The sequence below is a fragment of the Athalia rosae genome, chromosome 3, assembly GCF_917208135.1.
Source record: "Athalia rosae chromosome 3, iyAthRosa1.1, whole genome shotgun sequence".
Taxonomy (NCBI): domain Eukaryota; kingdom Metazoa; phylum Arthropoda; class Insecta; order Hymenoptera; family Athaliidae; genus Athalia; species Athalia rosae.
Window position 1 is genome coordinate 15,037,624 of NC_064028.1, and position 18,401 is coordinate 15,056,024.

The window sequence follows — 18,401 nt, forward strand, 5'->3', positions numbered from 1 at the left end:
GAACTGATCTATACTATATCTTATTGAAAAAAAAAACTATATATATAATCAAACCAATCAACAGATCGGACTTCAATTGGTTTCGCTTTCCTTGTGTCTTTTTCAACGAGCAGGAAAACGAAACCTGCAACTCAATTCCTTCTGGAGCTGCATATCCACATGTTATCGAGGCAATATCGTTTTACGTGCGGAAATCGTCTGACGCTTGATAATGTTATGAGATCAAATTCTCCCCTTTGTTTAAATATCAATGTAGTGAAAACTAAGAGCGTGAAATCAAAATCCACGCACGACTATAAAAGATGACATATTTCACGTAGGGACATTCAGTCGATTGGACATCACTCTATAAGAATCAACGCAAATACTTTACAAGGAAGAAAAAAATGGAAAAACTTTTGACCACAATTTTTGTTACTTTCATTATCAGTATGCAGACATCTTTCTTGAATTGGTGAATAATCCTTTCAAATTTAAAACAATCTACCATCGCGGGGATTCAATTACAAATAATTACAATTGTGATAAATTTCAAACAACAAATCGTTTCGCAGTTCTGCTGAACCCGACCAAGGAAATTGCAGCTGTGCTGTATTTCGTGAAGATGATTCGAAGCAAACCGACCCGATTATTGTACAATCACTACAGTTCGAAGTCACTTGCAATAAAGATGGTGCAGAGATTTGTGAGAACCTATGCATTGGTTTGGTAAATTATTTTTAAATTCATTTTTTTTCCATTCACAATCAGACAACGAAACAGATTTCCAATACTCAATCAGTCGCTACCTGATTTAAATCAATTTTCTTTCAGGCTCAAGGCGCACAGGACAAGGCGCCCGCTATAATATGTGAAAAGTTGAATAAGCAGGTCGACAATCTGAAGGTATGTTACAAGCAATCATTAATGTAACGAAAAAAGATACCCAGTCTCTAAATTTTTTCATTATTCACCTCCTCAGGTCGCAGTCTTCACAAAATCTTGTGGAAACGATTCACCCACTTGGAAATATACAGGTCTGAAAAGCCCAGTGCCAATTTGCTGTGACATGGAAGGAAAAGAGACAAAATGTGCTTAAATTCAACGCTAGTAGCAGAAATGAGGGCATTCAAGAAATGGATAGTCGACCGTATTCTACGGAAAATAATTGATCAAAATAGCACAATCCCTGTAGTGATGTATTAAAACAAAAATAAACTTTATTGATTCACCATTTATATAATTATCATACACGTATACCTAAAGGCTTTGCCACTAGTATCCTCTTTAAACCTTTTGTTTCGAATAAACAAACAAAAAATATGTATGCATACATATATATGTATATTTATATATGTATGGATATATATATATATATATATATATATTTATATGTATATGGGTATGTTGCGATAGTTTTTTTATACTTTGAATTTATATTTTATCATCATCTAGTTTTAGTTCGTTTCATCTCAAATATAATATATTTATATGCGTCTTTGTTTTATACATATATATTTCTTGCTCTACTTCATTTCATTCTCTCTGTCGATTATAATATGATATAATATACGTTTACTTCTATAGTCAACTATACATAATATGATATTAATTATATAATTAGTTTTCAGTTGTTTTTAAAACAGGACGTTGATGAAGTTTTTTTATTCGAGTACGTTTAAAATATTTCATTTCTCTTTAAAAGAAGATCTACTACTTTCGTCTATTTTCTTTTTCTATTTATTTAATGTTTACTAGGCATATCTTTTTAGTATTTATTTACAGCTGAAGTAATATCTTTATATATATTCGTTATCCGTTTATTTAATCATCACCGGTTCGCCGTGTTGCTTTCGTTTTTTCATCTGCAATAAAGGCTATTACGATATCAACACACACGTTCATCTCTGAATATGATTTTCATTCGATAGCTCAATTTCCTTGATTAAGTTTTATTTACTAGACACACCGCCTCCGAGTGACGCGACGTTCATTGTTTTTGTTATTATTTTTGACATCCGCTTTTTCTTTATCCTGAATAATAAGTAATTGTTCTGTCAAACGATCACCGATCACCCCACCATTGGTTTTGGCAGACCTCCTATCGCTGGTAAAAACTTGTTCAATGTGAACTTTTGAATTTGTACATCCAGCCCCTCCAGCTCCTCCTCGTCTCGAACCTCTTGTACGCCCAGAGATTCTCTCCATTTCGTCAAATTTTTCCTGAAGTCTTTGAGCGAGCTCGAAATCTTTTTTTTCCTGTAAAACCAACCTCTCCATTGCTTCTTGCTCTCTAACACCCAAGTCATGATCGTCTTCATCTTCCACTGAATTCTCACTAATTTCAGGAATTGTTTTTACAGACTCAATTTCACCGCAAACCTTAACTGAATTTCTCGTCAATCTTCTGCTTGTTGTTGTTCCACGAAGTTCGATATTCATTTCACTATCTTGAGATTTTGATTCTACAGAATCAGAATTCAGGATTTCCTCTTCATTAATATGCTCTTCAGTAACACGATGCTTTCCCTTTTTCTTCTTAGAACTTAACCTACTACTATGGGCCACTCTATTTTTATCAATACGTTGTTTCAACGGAGCTTCTTCCAAAGAGTCATTTCCACTACGTATCATTTTTCGCTTTTTAATTCTTTCGGCAATTGTTTCTACTGCAGGAACTCTATCTGATGTCTGTTCCTCTTCTTTCACAGATTCTTGACACGTTGATTCATCTGCAAAATCTTTTCCCTGAACTATGTCATCTTTATCAGTATTTGGAGAATTCTTCCTGCATTTAAACTTGACGGAATTATTGCCATTGCCATTCGCGCTATCGTTTCCTAGCCTAGCAACTTCTATTTCTTCGTCAAGAATCAATTTTTTGCTTAGCTTTGCACCATTTATCATCCTGTTCGTATTTTTGGTATGATTCAAATGACCATCGTACGATGATTCTGAAGTTAAATCTAGACGTCTCACTGTGTCAAAGATTTGCGATTTGCCCGACAATTTTATTTGAGAAGCAGACGCTGAAGCTGATGTCGAGGTTGATACTTTACTTTCCTGCTCTTCCCTTGGGTTGTTTGTCATTGTGACACGCTGGATGTCTTGCTTAGAAATCTTCTTGGATTTTCCTAGGTCATCAGAAATAAAATGTTAATGCTGACTGATCAAGTACAAAACCATCTGTCCTATAGAACTAAAATTGAAGTTCCTTCAAATGTACCTTTAAATGCGCTATAGGAGCATCCAGATAATCTTTTCAACTGCATGAATGTTGGAGGTTTGAGAACAGCATTTTGGACCCGTTTCATTATCCCCACCACTCTAATGAGCTTGGGATCGACTTGCCTGCCATCTGAAGAGTCCAAGTAATGTGAAATTCAATCCAAAATTGCCTCAATTTTACAATCAGAAATTATTAAATTACCTGGCATAGTCCTGAGTGGAGTTCTTGGCATTGCTTTTATAGGTTTGAAGTGGTGTATTTCAATGTTGATACTGTCATGGCTGCCGCTGCTTTCAGCACTTCCGATTCGTCTGTCATTTTCAACTGCAGCGAGACGTACCTCAACTCCAAGGCTTTTTTTCTTCCGATTCAGAACATCGCTGGGTACATTGAGTTCCTCTTTGATTTGAGTTCCATAAATTTTCGAATTCGAACAGCTAGGTTTAGTCAGATAATTGATATTAGAGGTCGGCTGTGAAAGTTGGTTTCTACAATCCTGATTCTGTGTATCGGTAACGCCATGTGGGAAAAACTTCTCCGAACTTCCTATATAAGCGTTTTTGCCGCCGGATTTCATCTCTGAGGCATACCTCTCAGCTCTCAATTTAGAAATCAGAGCTATATTCGAATTCCACTCATTACCATCTTTGAACTTATTCCAATTCACTCCGTCAGAAGTCGTTGAGGTAGATTCGATTGCAGTTCTTTCATCTGGTACGAGCCTTTCCTGTGACTTAGTATTAAATTTGTCTACAACTTGTTTTTTTGCCAGAGATTTTGCCATTGCATGATCCTTGGCCAATTGAGTTATTTGCTGACGTTCTTCAGCCTGGATTTTACGTATTAATGCCTCGCTGGCTAGTCTTTCTGTTTCTCTGCGCAACCTGAGCTCTTCCTCTGCCAGCTGAAGTTGGGCTTCGTATTCTCGACGTATCTCGCCAGCTGCACTGAGGATTTTGTTAGTCGTCGTTACATACCCTAGAATAGAATGGGATGCTCGTTGAGATTCATCGTAACTTTTCAACAAGATACAACTTAGGTAGGTTATGTTCATCTGTTCGCTTACCAGCATCAAGCTCGGTATCCTGTCCGTCGTGTTTGGCTTGAATTTCTCTGGCGAATCTTGTTTTGATCAACTTCCACAGTCCATCATTAACCAGACTATCAGATTTAGTAGCAGTACGAAGCCAAGAACCAACTCTAACTCTACATAGTGGACAGCTCAAACTGTTGTGTTGTATCGTACCATTCAAACACCTAAGACACAAACTATGGGCACATGGCAGGGTGACGGGCTCAATTAAAACACCCCTACAAACTGGGCACATTAAATCCTTCAAATCCAACTCCGCAGAACCTCTGGATGGTAGGTCAAACAATTTTGACGTTGTTTTCAAATACGTCGCCATTTTTACATCACGGATTCTTTAATGGGGTTTTATTTATCCAAGTACGGAATTTTGATACGATAAATGATGAAACGATGGAAACGAAATTTAATAACTCGTTCCAGCGTTCCTGTCACATTCCAGCGATTCAAAACATTTTTTGAATCCATCATTTTCAAAATCCAAAAACTTTTCTATTTTCTATGTTCTAAAATAACATCAAATTTCTCATGGAATACTGAAAAATTTTTCAGATAAAAATGAAGAAAATTGTCATAAAATTACAAAGCATCGACCTTCTGTCAGGAACAGGTAATTTGCATTAGGTAACTTTTGAATAAATTAAAACTATTAATAAATAAAGTATTTGACTGGAGGTGATTTGCGAGTCTTAATTATTATTCTTTCATCAACTAATCTACCTACTTATATTTTTATATTTCAAGCGTAGAGAAAGCATTTGACACTCAGAATACCTTCGTAGATCAAAGGATTTCACGTACAGACCCCACAAGCTTCATAGAGTGCAAAATTATTGATAAGCCACCTCTAGAGTTAACACCCAACAATAATAACAGCAGAATCATTAATTTAATAAGATAATGAATTGGATATTATCAGGCAAAAACTAATCAGGAAGTAAACAATATAAAATTAATCAATATCGAATATCCTTTATCAAAAGCAGCATTGTGTCGGAGAACATTAATTGTCTCTGACATGTTAATAAACCCTAAGATATATGATCGAATAATAACCATCATGGTTTTAAATCTGGAAACTGTATAAGAGAAAGGCGAAACGAATACAATCCGGTTGTATGGATAAGTGTTAACGTTATGCACACTTTCGAGGTAAAAGCACGGCGAGGACAACGTGCCTGAATTCCCACGTGATTCCGTCAGCGAATCACAAGCCGAACATATTCCTCGGTCACGTTGCAGTCGGCGTGGTTTTTACTGACTCTCGTCCCCTCGTCTCCCTCAGGATGCCCAAGTTTTCAGATTTCAGCTAATTTTCAAGCTATCCACCTCAATGTCCAGCCATCAGTTCCGCAAAGAATCCGTTGTTCAAATTGTGTGAATTATCACCGAATCTATTTCAACAAATAATTGCAGTGAATTTTTTCGTATCAATACAGTGGTGATTGATAAGATTTATTTGAATATTTGAACTACGCACCATCAAAAGAAATATTGAATCTTCTTTCAATCGGGGATCGTTTTATGATAAATACTGTACAAAACTCGGCCTGGCAACACAGTATGTTAAAGGGTGCACATTGATAAAGGGCCGAACGTTCAGTAGGGGGTGGGGAAGAAAAAAATTAAACAGAGTTACGAGATATCTATAGGTGTATAAAATTGAATCCCAAATTGTATAAATATAATTGTTTCAGTGATCATTGTTATGATCTGTTTGCGTAATTAACTATAAACTTAAATTAACCTGATGAATTCAACGATTTCAAAACAGCTGTACAGCTGTCAATGAAATACAATCTCAACAAAATTCTAAAAGTGTGACTTATATATTTGAATAATCGTATAAAAAAAATACCTGAATATGACAGGAAGTGATAAAATAGTTGGGACTCACTGCGGTGGAAGACAACCCATAAGAGGCGATGGTACTAAACATACAGTTCACTGGTTTCGGAAAGGCCTGAGACTTCACGACAATCCTTCTCTGCGAGAAGGACTTTTGGGGGCAACCACATTCCGATGCATCTTTATCCTAGACCCCTGGTTTGCCGGAAGTACAAACGTCGGGATAAATAAATGGAGGTCAGAAAACGATTGACTAATGGAAAGAGTGTTTTTTTAACGGTTTGTCATGTTGAATTCTTTAGGTTCCTTCTTCAGTGCCTTGAAGATTTGGATCAATCCTTAAGAAAATTAAATTCCCGGCTTTTCGTTATTCGAGGACAACCCGCAGACGCTCTTCCAAAATTGTTCAAAGAATGGGGCACCACTAATCTCACATTTGAAGAGGATCCGGAACCCTTTGGTCGTGTTAGAGATCACAACATTTCAGCCTTATGCCAGGAACTTGGAATATCAGTTGTTCAGAGGGTTTCTCATACCCTTTACAAGCTAGACAAGTAAGTCAGAGATTAATTAAACTTCATTATCATTCTCTTCTTCCTGATTTCATCTAATCGCTGTGTTCTGAAAGAATAATCGAGAAAAATGGAGGAAAAGCACCACTGACTTACCACCAGTTTCAAAACGTCGTTGCTGCCATGGATTCCCCACTTCTTCCAGAGCCTACCGTGGGTCCTGATTGCACGGCCGGAGCTTACACACCTTTAAAAGATGACCACGACGACGTGTATGGAGTACCGACTTTAGAGGAACTAGGCAAGTAATTGAAATCAATTTTCAAACTGTCAGCTAATTCCCAGGAACTTAACATTATTTTACCAAATTTACCATAGGATTTGACACCAAGAATCTAAAGGCTCCCGTTTGGATAGGAGGAGAAGGTGAAGCTTTAGTTAGACTTGAACGGCACCTAGAACGGAAAGCTTGGGTAGCCAGCTTTGGTCGACCAAAAATGACACCACAGTCTCTTCTAGCAAGTCAGACAGGCCTTTCACCTTATCTGCGGTTTGGATGCCTCAGTACAAGGCTATTTTACTATCAGCTTACCAACCTATACAAAAAGGTAAAGATAGTTCAATTTATCATCATTGATTTTTCTTCTAAACATAATGATTCTTTTGCAGATAAAAAAGGCCGTTCCCCCACTTTCTCTTCACGGACAGTTATTGTGGCGCGAATTTTTCTATTGTGCTGCTACGAGAAATCCAAGTTTTGACAGGATGCAGGGAAATCCAATTTGTGTACAGATACCGTGGGACAAGAACGTAGAGGCGCTTGCCAAATGGGCGAACGTGAGCTTAAAAACTAATTTCTAACCAATTGATGATCGTTAGGTAATCGATTAAATTAACACTAGTGCGTGAGAAAAATTAGGAGTTGAAAATGTTTGAACAAAAATTCTGGTTCTTATACCTATGCATAAACAGGGACAGACAGGATTCCCATGGATCGATGCAATAATGACACAGCTCCGAGAAGAAGGTTGGATACATCATCTTGCCAGGCACGCTGTTGCCTGTTTTCTGACCAGAGGTGATCTCTGGATATCCTGGGAAGAAGGAATGAAGGTATTATTTGGTGAAAATTCTCTAGAAAACTCCTTGTCAAACTCACTGCTAAAGTATCATAATCTTCAAGGTATTTGACGAGCTCCTTCTGGATGCTGACTGGTCGGTGAATGCTGGTATGTGGATGTGGCTATCTTGCAGTTCATTTTTCCAACAATTTTTTCACTGCTACTGTCCAGTGCGCTTCGGCAGAAAAGCTGACCCCAACGGCGACTACATAAGGTGAGTACTAAAAATAATATTTTATTTAATAAAAAAAATAATCCACGGACATTTTCTGAACATTTCATTAACATTCTGACAGACGTTATTTACCAGTTTTGAAAAACTTTCCTACGAGATATATACACGAGCCTTGGAATGCACCATTGAGTGTTCAACGTGCCTCTAAATGTATTATTGGTAAAGAATACTCGCTACCTATGGTAAACCATGGTAAAAGTTCAAGAATTAACATTGAACGAATGAAACAGGTTTACCAAAAGCTCAACAAATACAGAGGAAATGGTGAGTAGTTCACTTAATTTCATTGAATTAAAAAGAAATAGACAATTAAATATACGAAAGTCATTGACTTTCAAAATTTCAATCACCTTTATTCCAGGTCCCCCTACCTGTCCTACGGAAAACACGATCGGGGCTTAGGAGAGCTGCTGTCAATAATCTCTGTCAGAATCGTCAGCGACAATTTGTTTGGATTTTTTAAAAAGCTCTTGAAAAACTCTCTGGGTTTACTAAAGGTTGTTAAATATTTGTAGACTTCGTCACAGGCATCAAACCTTTGTGCATTCCCTAATTCAGGAGTGTCCCGTAGGGGATTCTAAGTGCACACAAAATAATTACACAATGCTCGCCCGCGTTAATGTAAGTATAGAGAACTGAGTGTAAGCGGAAAAGAACAAATTTGTGTTTCAAAGTTCTCTGGTTACGGAGTTTTCTAAAATGAGACTGAATTTTATAATCGTCAACATTACAATGACAACAACATTTTACTTGAGTATTTAAAATATTAATATATCTATAGTTTATTGAAAATAAAATGTATATATAAAAAATAAGAGGAGTTGCGGGCGTTATTCTCTAAGCGAAATTATATTAATTGTGTATATTTATTGAAAATAAACTTCGTTAGTGGTTACAAGTTACGAGATAACTTTTGAGAAAAAGAAGTTCACTTCCATTTGTTGTATGCATATTTTTATTATTTTAATATGTATGTATGTATATGTATATATACAGATACTATCAATTTTCGAATGAATAATTTTTATCTTTTTACTGTTATTTGTGAAATTATTTCTGCAATTCCGATCAAGGTCTTGTCAGACTTTGTGCATGATTCAAAATAAAAATACCCAACAGGAAAATACCTCCGGTGTATGATCCTACGGAGATCTAATACTGAATAGAGTAGACGATTACGTGTTTTTTTTTTTTTTGTTCAATTCACAAATTTTCTGTACAACAAATAGTTCCGCTAATGTTTAATATCATCCGTCAGTCGGTTTATCTCGCATCTCACCTGATCATAGGTTATCATACATAATATCCTAAATAGCTAGATAATAATTTACTTAATTGTTAGAGCCTATACATCGCATGGGGTGGCAGACCGAAGTTCAGATCTACCGAACTCGATCTGAATTAATCACCCCTTAGAATCTAAGTTTCATTAGACAGTATTTAGGTTACGCTTTTAAAGTAAAAAGAATACAACATTCATTTATCGACTGACTGACATAGTTCTACTCATTTCTTTTTTTTTTTTTTAAGCAATGATGAAATGATATCATCGTTGGCACCTTCGTCATCGATGTACGTACTAGGTATTTTCATATCAGCAGCATTGACATAGGTATCTACAGAAGGCGTCTGCGCCTAAAATACTGATTCTATTATAGAAGGAAAATATATACCGATTTGTAAGAAGACTGCACAAAATTTATGGTAAGTTCACAACTTACATGAAATTACAATCATCAATAGATAAAATTATTACATTTTTAATTTTTTCCTTGTTCTTTTTTCCTCCCTCTACTTCATCTTCTTTCATCATTGCAGTTTTGTCTTTTATTTTCTATTTATTTAATTCAGATTTAGTTTGCCTTAATATCAATCGAACTAATAGTTTTAAAAAATGTCAGTAATAGTTGATATTAGTATCGTATTTTATAGAACGGAAAAATACGAGATGATATTTTATTAGCATTCTTGAAGTCGCGTGCGATTTATTTTGAGTTTGTTTGGTTTTTGACTGATTTTAAGTTCACAGCTCTAGATTAACTTATTCTTTTTTCTTCTCTTTTTCAGACAGAAAAAAAATTATAATAATAATGTTAATAATAATATGATAAATGTGCTCTTCGATAACGGCGAGTTTTATAAATATCTATGGTATAATATGTACAGTGCGTAGCCTTTGGCTTTAATTAGAATCGAGGGTTGACGAGATGATTAGAAAAACTTTAACCACCATCAAATTATTTGAGGCGCGAGAGTTTTAAATACCTTGGTTCCAAAGGCATGACTATTAAAATTAATACGTTATGAGACCCCTCGATGCTAACTAACTGCCCCTGCATTGGCTCGGTTTTTGTTCTTTGGTCTTAAAGCGTCGAAATACAAGCTCAAAAAATTTGAAATGTCATAATCATTATCCCGCGTGGCTTTTTTCTAGGCGTTGCTTTTGAAATTATTACATTTATTTATTAATTTTTTTTTTTTTTTAAATAGAAGTCGTTATTCATCATCGTTATAGTAACTCTAAGGTATAGTCGTTTTACGGATTACTACAATTAAAAGTTAGTATGGCAATAAAAAATAATATTAAATAGATTATAATATAATAGATTAGAGATTATTCGTTATCGCGAAGAAATTATTATTATTTTTTTTCTTATGTGACCGATATACAATACAAATCGTTTAGTATTTAGGAGTAATAATAATAGTAATAATAATAATGATAATAGTCGTTAAAATAATAATAGGTACGTAGAATACTTAGTTTTTTTTTTCTTTTTCGTTTTAGTGTCATGCGCATCAAACTTCCCGTCAACATTATTCATATCAATGCATGATATAAATTACCCAACGTATCAGATAAAACTTAAGTAACATCTGCGAGTTTCGATTTTTATTTGTATTTTTTTTAGCGAATGTTTGACCTTTTCATACCAGCAGGTTCGCCATTGCCCCCAAGGAACTCTCTTTTCTGTGGCTCAGGTGGATTAGCAAGCGTCGAATAACCCTTCGAGCTACTATTAGGGCTCAGAACAGTGGTATCGTTACCCATTATAGAGGCAAGTGAGCCGAGGCTGGTGGAATGTTATTCTTGAAGCATATAAACGAAGCTTATTGGGAACATTCCTCGTCTATCCGGTTCCCGTTCCAAAGCCCCTTCCATCCAGTTGTCATCATCTGTGTGTTCGTTTGTGACCAGAATAACCTCGCCTTCTCTGAACGAAAGTTCATCCTCATTGTCAGCCTCGCAATCGTAGAGGGCACGACACCGACGGAGACCTCCCATCGATACAGCAACTCCAGCAGATCCAGATGTCGGAGATGTTGGCTGCAAAGAATAAAACAAATATGGCTGTCCCAATAGGAAGCATTAATTCACACATATCTTAATAGCAGGCTAATTCTATGGTTAACTATTAGATTCGTATACTTAGTATTCGGTTTATTGATTTTCATTCTCTCTGCTGCACGTTTTTATTTTCAAACATGCAAAAATTCACTACGTGCATATATACGGTATACATGCTAAATGGCTTTACACAAACCATAGATATTGAATCTATGCACAAACGAAAAAAGAAAAAAAACAAAATAATTATAATTTCGATTTGGCAATCTCACACATCCGCAGTCAAGCACACAAACGTGTGTTAGATAAATCATTCAGAGCACGCAGGAATTCGACCTTCAAATAAATGGTCAATCAATGCATGCTGCTCAAAGATAACTGCACAATTTGAATCTTATTATTAACCTAATTCTTGTTATTGTTATTGTTATTGAAATTGTTACGAATTATTTTCTCTCAAGCGTTTGTCCAGCCTTTATCTGATTTTTTCCCTAGTTTCTTTGATTTTTTTTGTGTGAATTACGTAATTTTACCGGATTCAGATTGTTTGTGTCATTTGATATCAAAGTCGAAGTAGACTCCTCTGCATATCTCTCTAGCCCAGTACGCCGCTCCCTTCGCTGTATAATCAACAATCATCAACAACAACAACAGCAGCAAGAAAAATAACCTTGATAAACGTAAAACGAGAATGGGGGAAAAAATATTGTATCGTACGGAATATCTCATAGTTCGCGATTGTGAATACAGATTTTTTTTAACATTGTCATACATTCTACCATAGTGAAAATCTTTCAACGCTTATAATAGCTATTTATTTTTGTATCGTTACAACATACCTTTCTCGGTGGAGGTACAGGGTTACCAGAAACGTGATCAGAGCACATAGAGGTGAGCGATTCGCTGCTTCTTCCGTTACTGAGTCTAGAAGTATGCGGCACGGCAGAACCTGGTGCTGGGGGTGGTGGATTCCGAGGTCTTTGAAGCGTCGAAGAACCGCCGCAGTTGAGTTTATCAATACCTGTGACAGGCGATGTGAAGAAAACTGTGTTAGAAGAAATATCAAATTGGCAACAAGTGTATTTGTTTTTATTTTTTTTGTTTGTTTTTTATACGCTTAAAATAAATGTGAGGAGTGTGTGGTGTTTGTAAGTTTCAGGTATGGCGACCTAATTTTGTTCTGAGTAAAGTAAAATGAACAGATAAATCCGCGCACCGTGGGTGGCAGATGAAGAAGAATCGCCGCTTGGCGATCTCTTGTGGTGCAGATGGTGTTGGGTGGTATTGAGGGCATTCAACGAGGTCGGTAGAGTGTGGAGCGCGTGACCTGCGAGTATTGGTTCGCTTGTAGTCCGGCTGTGAGAGGAAGTTGAACTCGCAGAAGAGGGCAGTGTGCCGTAGTGCGAAGGTACAATTACACCAGTTCCTCCTATAGACGTAGCAGGCGGGGGAGGCGCGACGCGTTTCTTCAAAGACCCGTGAATGTTGGCACCAGATACAGCCCCAGCGTCCGACGGTACGATCGCAGGGGACGGTACTGAGCATTACAAAATTTAAAAACACATGACTGCGAAGTATTTCAGAAAACTTGGAGACAGGCAAAATGAAAAAAACAAAATGTGCTTCTAGGTGTAATTTCGGGTGTCGAACGAGGGGGACAAGGTATAATTTTCATATGAACATTCGTTAGTTACCAGAGATTGCAGGCTTTCGATTCTGCGGAGGCGGTGGGGGCGGCATTTGCTGTCTACTAGAAGAACCTGGCGATGATCCGCTCTGCAGACTCCCGCAGGTGCTGCTACGGCTTCGAAGGGTTTGTGGTGAATCTCCAGGACCTCCGCCTCCACCTCCTCCTCCGGCATAGGAAGGTGGTCGGCTTCGAGACTTCTTTTCAGGAGTTGAACACCCATTCTATGTTTAAATTATTCAGAAAATTCAAAAGATGTTCACGCCAATTATTCGTATATCTTCAACTCACTCTATCTTCGATGATGGTGTCGTCGTCGGAGAAGTCGGTCGAACCTTCGTCGTGAGATAAATTCCAGTCTATGTTTACGTTATCAAATAGAGTCTTTTGCCTCTGAAGGGCATGGCTCAGCTGTTAAAAATACAAAAAACAGTTGATAAAGTGGAAATAGATCGATTACTCCATTACTCAGGGATCACTCACCAGTTCTTTGCAAGTATGGTGCCCCATCTCCTGTGCTATATCGAGTGGTGTTTTGTCCTGTTTATTTCTAAGTGTGGGGTCTGCTCCAGCTCTGAGAAGAAGCTTCATAGCTTCAGCCCTATCGTGCCTAGCAGATAAATGGAGTGCCGATTCCCCCTCCGTTGTCGTACGATCAATACTTCCAGCATGCATATTTTGGACGAGAAAATCAACGAGATGAAGACTATTTCCCATCTCTCGTAGTATCGCGAGGTGCAAGGCTGTCTCTCCGATATCCTTTGACGAAAGACACAGGTAATTAAATGTTCTCTATAAAAAAAATTAAGCGAGAATGCGTCCAAACTCACCGAGGTCGGCAGAGGCGCTGCGAGATCAACATTCTCAGCAAATACTTGTAACAACTGTTGAAGGTCTCGGTTATTGACGGCATGTTCTAAATCCGATAGCAAATCTCTTTCGTCCGCGCACGTGCTCATGACGTATCTTTTTTCTACGTATTTCGCTCTGATGAATTCGTATCTTTCTTCCCTAAAAGATGGAGACTGTTGAAATTCTGAAAATAGAGTTTAGCTAGTTTTGATTGCTTACATTGAAGATGTTGGCGTTGGTTTCAAATCCAGGTGTAATGTGGCTTCCATGACTTCATTGAAGGATTGGTTAGTCATTCGCCTGGCTAAGAGGAGCTGCGCAGTTGCCACGTTGTCCAGAGTTAACGACTGTATTCGAGATATATGCACACCCAAATCCCTGTGAATCCCACTGCACTCAATGCACACGATTATCCCAAAGTTAGTCGAGAGCCATGTGGCATCTTCAAAAAAATACAGTTATTACTTAAAAATAAATACCAGTATCATATCAAAATCCATTTACAATCCACTGACCATTTTGTGACGAACAATCACAGCAGTGATCATTCCCAGGTAATCTAGTTACACATCGTATAACGGCCTGCTGTAATTCTACTAGGCTAGGATTTCCCTGACCAGCCTCTGCCTTGCCGCTGGCATCGAAAGCTCTCAAAAGTGCTCGTTCTTTGCAGTTAACAAGGACGGACATCCACGCACGTTGGTCGGCTTCATCCTCCGCCTGGAAGTGGTACGTTCGATTGTCTGTAAATGAGTGAAAAAATAGAAACAAACAAACATACAATAAAAAATAGTCGCTGAAGTTTATTGTAGCGGTAAAAAATAATATGAGTAAAACTTACAACTTATTAGATCGAAGCCCCTCTTATCATCAGGCACAAGTTTTATTTGGCAAGTCAGAAGATTGACCCTAGTGGGCGGCTTGTTTTCATCGGCGTGGCAAATGTCGAGAAACCCTTCGGCCTGTACAGCACATCTTCGCTTTTGCCAAACTCGCCGCATTTTTCCTTCGCTTTTTTTTAACAAATGACCAGATCTTGTTACTCCATGTTGTTTATCCCCCTGCAGCTGGTGCAAAGAGTAGCCAATGTTGGCGTTGACATTCGACTGGAAGAATCATCTAGTTAGTTCTCACTGTAGTGCGTTAAAAATTATAAATGAAAAAACATATCACCTCTTTGTCACAGCCAGAGCTTCGCAGAAGAGTTCTTAGTTCCGTGAGACGTCTCCGTTCTTCATCCTGTGTTTGTCGTATTTTTTGCAGTTTGATACTTAGGTCCGCAACATAGGAACCAAAATGTTCTATAGTTTTGAGGCCATCTTGAAAGTAGCTGGAAAATCCCCCAAAACTTTTAGAAATCAGGAAACAAACTCGCAATTATAAAAATGCATCACTAAATAAGCTTACTTAGTTTGAGCGTGATAATACTCCACCAAGTGCTGTAGAAGTTCGATCCCCTTTTTAGTTTTGATCTCATTAACTTTGATGAGATACTGAAAAAGCAAAAAATATCAATTAACAAATCGGTCTTGCATGAATTATTCCTGGATTCTCACCTCACACATCTGCAGCTGAAACATGCGTCGTTCTTTTTCCATTTCATCTGCAACTTCCGCAGGTGTAACTTCCGTTCTAATAAGTCCAGCCTCTTTTGCATGCTGCTTTTTTTCTTTTTCTATTTTTGCATACTTTGCCTCATAATCCTTCCATGCCTTGTCGAAAGGTCGCTTCAAGTCACCTTTGACGCCACGCAAATCACCCTTCAGCACCGAATCCAATGGAAACATGACGATATTGTTTATGTTTTGCATCAGAGTTTTCATCAACGCGCTAAGTTCTTTTGTGACTACAGCAAATTTCAGGAACGCAGCTCCGATGTCTGGCTCCTGTTCCTTCAAGGCAGCATCACCAAGCTTCTCTAAAGCTCGTCCCAAGTAGACTTCATTGTCTACGTGTGCTGAAAACATTAGGAACAATCGGTGGATTTTTTAATAGATCCAAAAACTTAGGTCGATGTATTATCAGATCTTGTTTTTCAAAGGCCTCACCATTGCCAGAATTGTGGATCGCTTTGATGGCTTTTTTTAGTTTCGTCAGACCATCCCTGTCAAAGTCCAGGGTCTGGAATTAAATTTTTTCAATTATATTCTAATTTTTGTTACTGAATATTGAAAACAAAACATTACGGCTGGGCAAATTCACGATCAGAGTTATTTGTAAATATTTCGGGTGAAAATATAATGAAAATCTGAGTGAAAAGACGCGCAATTTTAGCCGTAGGTCAAAACGGATATATCGATCGGTCGACGTCGCCCCGACCTTGCGTAACGCACGCGGGGTTGTAAAGAACGATGCACATGCAGAAGACCATTATTATTTATGTTCGGAATGATGTGAACGGATTCGCAAAAAAAACAAACATGAATCAGGATGACGTTTGGAAATAATGTACTCGGCATAAGGGGGCACCTGATGTGACAAGCCTCGGGAGATTCACAAACCTGTTACAATCAAAAAAATGGTTTTTATCCATTATCAACTGATGCTTGGTAACTTATTATCGAATGCCGTATGATCTAATTATAGCCAACTGAATTGAGATAGCTGAAGGAAATCGGATATGAGGTCGCAGCTCGTTTCCGCACTAGATAAACCAGGGGGCAGATCGTGATATTTTCTTGTCAATTCTTTGGTCGATTCGAGCTCCAAAAAACTGCGTGAAGTTTTCATAGCACCACAGCAAATTATTCAGTGCCAAGCTAGTGGTTTTCAAACCACATTCAAGGCCAAATTGTACAATTATTTCTACCGAGCTCAGTGTCGATGAACAAAAGAATATTGTAATCAGGGACTCTCAGTAATGTCATTATTGTCATCAGCAAAGTAATCAAAATTAGACGGCCTTCAGAAACATAAATTGCTAACAGATACGACAACATGATTGTGAAAGCATCAAGAACCAACATATAGATAAGATTATTCAACTTTCACGATCAGATAATTGGAGAAAACTTTTTCTCTAAACTTACCTCTTCCAATGCTGTAATTGTCTGTCTGCATTGTGGCATTCGAGATACAAATGTTGAGGTAGTCGGAGAGTTGTAATCCTCCCTTGTTTCTTCGACAAATTCCCCAACAGCGATTAACCCAGGCATGCTTAATCTGTTTGTGCGCTAGTAGATATAAATAAATAAATAAATCACTCAACTGTTGCTCACTTATCACAATTAAATCCAGATATATTTCTCCACTCTTTTCTATGCACTGTGACCATGGAATATGAATTTAAATTTCAACCACCAACGTTGCAACTTCAATGCCAATGATTTATTTGACCAATAGCTTTGAAGCCACTGTTTTAAAACCACCGATCGAAAATATTGTAGTTTGTCAAATTCAGAGTCCACTCCCATAGCAGGTGATGATCCAAAAAACGTTCACCAATGATCTTAGAGGATAGTGATAACCGTTGTGAGGATTCATTTCAACTGTTTTCCAAATTTTCTTCTCGTTCTTCACTTTTAGCTTGCATTGTAGCTCTCGATTATATCGGTTTTCCACGACCTATTTTCTTAGCGAAATCGTAACTCCTCTACCGGGTTTTGTTCGTCAGATCCGCGCCAACTGCATTTTCTAATTTTAATAATTTTTCTCTGATCGCCGCACCCCGGGGACTCTTCCCTCAGGATCTTCTAACCGTGACAGCGATACTAAAACGACAAACGAATTGATGATGCCTATGGTTATTGTTTTGACCTACATATAGTTCTTTTTGTTAATCTTATTTTATTTCTTCTACTTACTTCCTGATCTTCCTGGTGCTTCAGCTGCTCTTGTATCCAACGTTCTATCCTCCGCAAACCCATTACTACTAATAAACTACCCAGAGTTCCTCACGCGCCGTTTTCTCCTCTTCCTTTTCTCTCACCTCGCTCGGTTCTTCTTCCAATTCGCGATATTTTCTTCTAACAGTGTGCGCATGCGACTGAAAGCTTGAATTTTGCTTTCAAAGTGGTGACTCTATCTGCCGCCAGCGATCAAAACTTCGGAGCTTACCGATTGAAGAAGAAACAGGTAGAGGTCGATAACAATGGGGAAATATATGCACCGCGGGAATATTTGAAAATGTGCAACAATGCATGATTTTTGTAAGAATTTGAAATGAATAAAATATTTGGAATCTGTTTCAGAATGATAGAAGATATTAATTGCAGGTATTTGGAAGGGTCGTTGCAAGTAATAACTCAAAGCGATAGAAAAAAAAATTATATGTCATTTTTATCGAAAGATTCGGAAAAAATTGCGAGATGAACGTTGGTGACATTATCAGCACCAGTGGAGAAAGAGATGGAGAGATGAGAGGTGTAGTGAAAGAGGGAAGAGGGATTTGACCCGGGAGGCTGATATCGGCGCTCTCACGCACATATATATAGGTTGAAATTCCCTCCGTCCATACTCATCATCTGTATAATACTTTGCCTAGGTATAATAAAACCTCA

The 18,401-nt window shown here is 37.7% G+C and overlaps 4 protein-coding genes across 7 annotated transcripts; 2 read left to right on the plus strand and 2 right to left on the minus strand.

Annotated features, from left to right (window-relative positions):
• Positions 1 to 205: 205 nt before the first annotated feature.
• On the plus strand, positions 206 to 1,215 carry LOC105691971. The gene is made up of 4 exons (XM_012410825.3): positions 206 to 454; positions 555 to 708; positions 814 to 885; positions 962 to 1,215. Exons 1-4 carry the CDS (start codon positions 387 to 389, stop codon positions 1,076 to 1,078), a joined length of 411 nt encoding a protein of 136 aa, XP_012266248.2. The 5' UTR covers positions 206 to 386; the 3' UTR covers positions 1,079 to 1,215.
• LOC105691970 (E3 ubiquitin-protein ligase RNF169-like) lies at positions 1,172 to 5,550 on the minus strand. The gene is given in 5 exon segments (XM_012410824.3): positions 1,172 to 2,145; positions 2,147 to 3,113; positions 3,206 to 3,337; positions 3,410 to 4,186; positions 4,275 to 5,550. Coding segments are annotated over 5 exon segments (2,313 nt in total). The 5' UTR covers positions 4,618 to 5,550; the 3' UTR covers positions 1,172 to 2,051.
• Positions 5,551 to 5,617: 67 nt separating this feature from the next.
• On the plus strand, positions 5,618 to 9,218 carry LOC105691909 (cryptochrome-1). The gene is made up of 9 exons (XM_012410725.3): positions 5,618 to 6,383; positions 6,449 to 6,700; positions 6,775 to 6,959; positions 7,037 to 7,266; positions 7,328 to 7,495; positions 7,631 to 7,771; positions 7,842 to 7,993; positions 8,076 to 8,278; positions 8,376 to 9,218. Exons 1-9 carry the CDS (start codon positions 6,163 to 6,165, stop codon positions 8,414 to 8,416), a joined length of 1,593 nt encoding a protein of 530 aa, XP_012266148.2. The 5' UTR covers positions 5,618 to 6,162; the 3' UTR covers positions 8,417 to 9,218.
• Positions 8,952 to 18,385, minus strand: LOC105691907 (arfGAP with SH3 domain, ANK repeat and PH domain-containing protein). 4 transcript variants are annotated; one of them, XM_012410719.3, is made up of 17 exons: positions 17,706 to 18,385; positions 16,932 to 17,612; positions 15,951 to 16,023; positions 15,459 to 15,859; positions 15,310 to 15,395; positions 15,076 to 15,232; positions 14,744 to 15,008; positions 14,418 to 14,645; positions 14,122 to 14,344; positions 13,881 to 14,061; positions 13,534 to 13,809; positions 13,342 to 13,461; positions 13,058 to 13,274; positions 12,580 to 12,900; positions 12,203 to 12,384; positions 11,897 to 11,983; positions 8,952 to 11,342 (listed from the first exon to the last, which is right to left on the minus strand). In XM_012410719.3, the coding sequence occupies exons 2-17, from the start codon at positions 17,055 to 17,057 to the stop codon at positions 11,100 to 11,102; spliced, it is 3,186 nt and encodes a 1,061-aa protein (XP_012266142.1). In that variant the 5' UTR covers positions 17,058 to 17,612; positions 17,706 to 18,385; the 3' UTR covers positions 8,952 to 11,099. The 4 variants fall into 4 exon arrangements, with proteins under 4 accessions (XP_012266142.1, XP_048507939.1, XP_048507938.1 ...); XM_048651982.1 differs by lacking the exon at positions 12,580 to 12,900; XM_048651981.1 differs by lacking the exon at positions 11,897 to 11,983.
• Between the last annotated feature and the right edge of the window lie 16 nt (positions 18,386 to 18,401).

Bases quoted from the DNA above. Each gene is read 5' to 3' on its own strand.
- LOC105691907 (XM_012410719.3), bottom strand. From the start codon at position 17,057: ATGCCTGGGTTAATCGCTGTTGGGGAATTTGTCGAAGAAACAAGGGAG. The intron at 15,009-15,075 runs GTGATATGTTTT...TGATTCTTCCAG, and splicing joins GCTCTGGCTGTGACAAAGAG to TCGAATGTCAACGCCAACAT. The intron at 12,385-12,579 runs GTGCGCGGATTT...CGCCTGTCACAG, and splicing joins TTCTTCATCTGCCACCCACG to GTATTGATAAACTCAACTGC.
- LOC105691971 (XM_012410825.3), top strand. From the start codon at position 387: ATGGAAAAACTTTTGACCACAATTTTTGTTACTTTCATTATCAGTATG. The intron at 455-554 runs GTGAATAATCCT...ATCGTTTCGCAG, and splicing joins CAGACATCTTTCTTGAATTG to TTCTGCTGAACCCGACCAAG. The intron at 886-961 runs GTATGTTACAAG...TCACCTCCTCAG, and splicing joins AGCAGGTCGACAATCTGAAG to GTCGCAGTCTTCACAAAATC.
- LOC105691909 (XM_012410725.3), top strand. From the start codon at position 6,163: ATGACAGGAAGTGATAAAATAGTTGGGACTCACTGCGGTGGAAGACAA. The intron at 6,701-6,774 runs GTAAGTCAGAGA...GTGTTCTGAAAG, and splicing joins ACCCTTTACAAGCTAGACAA to AATAATCGAGAAAAATGGAG. The intron at 7,994-8,075 runs GTGAGTACTAAA...ACATTCTGACAG, and splicing joins CCCAACGGCGACTACATAAG to ACGTTATTTACCAGTTTTGA.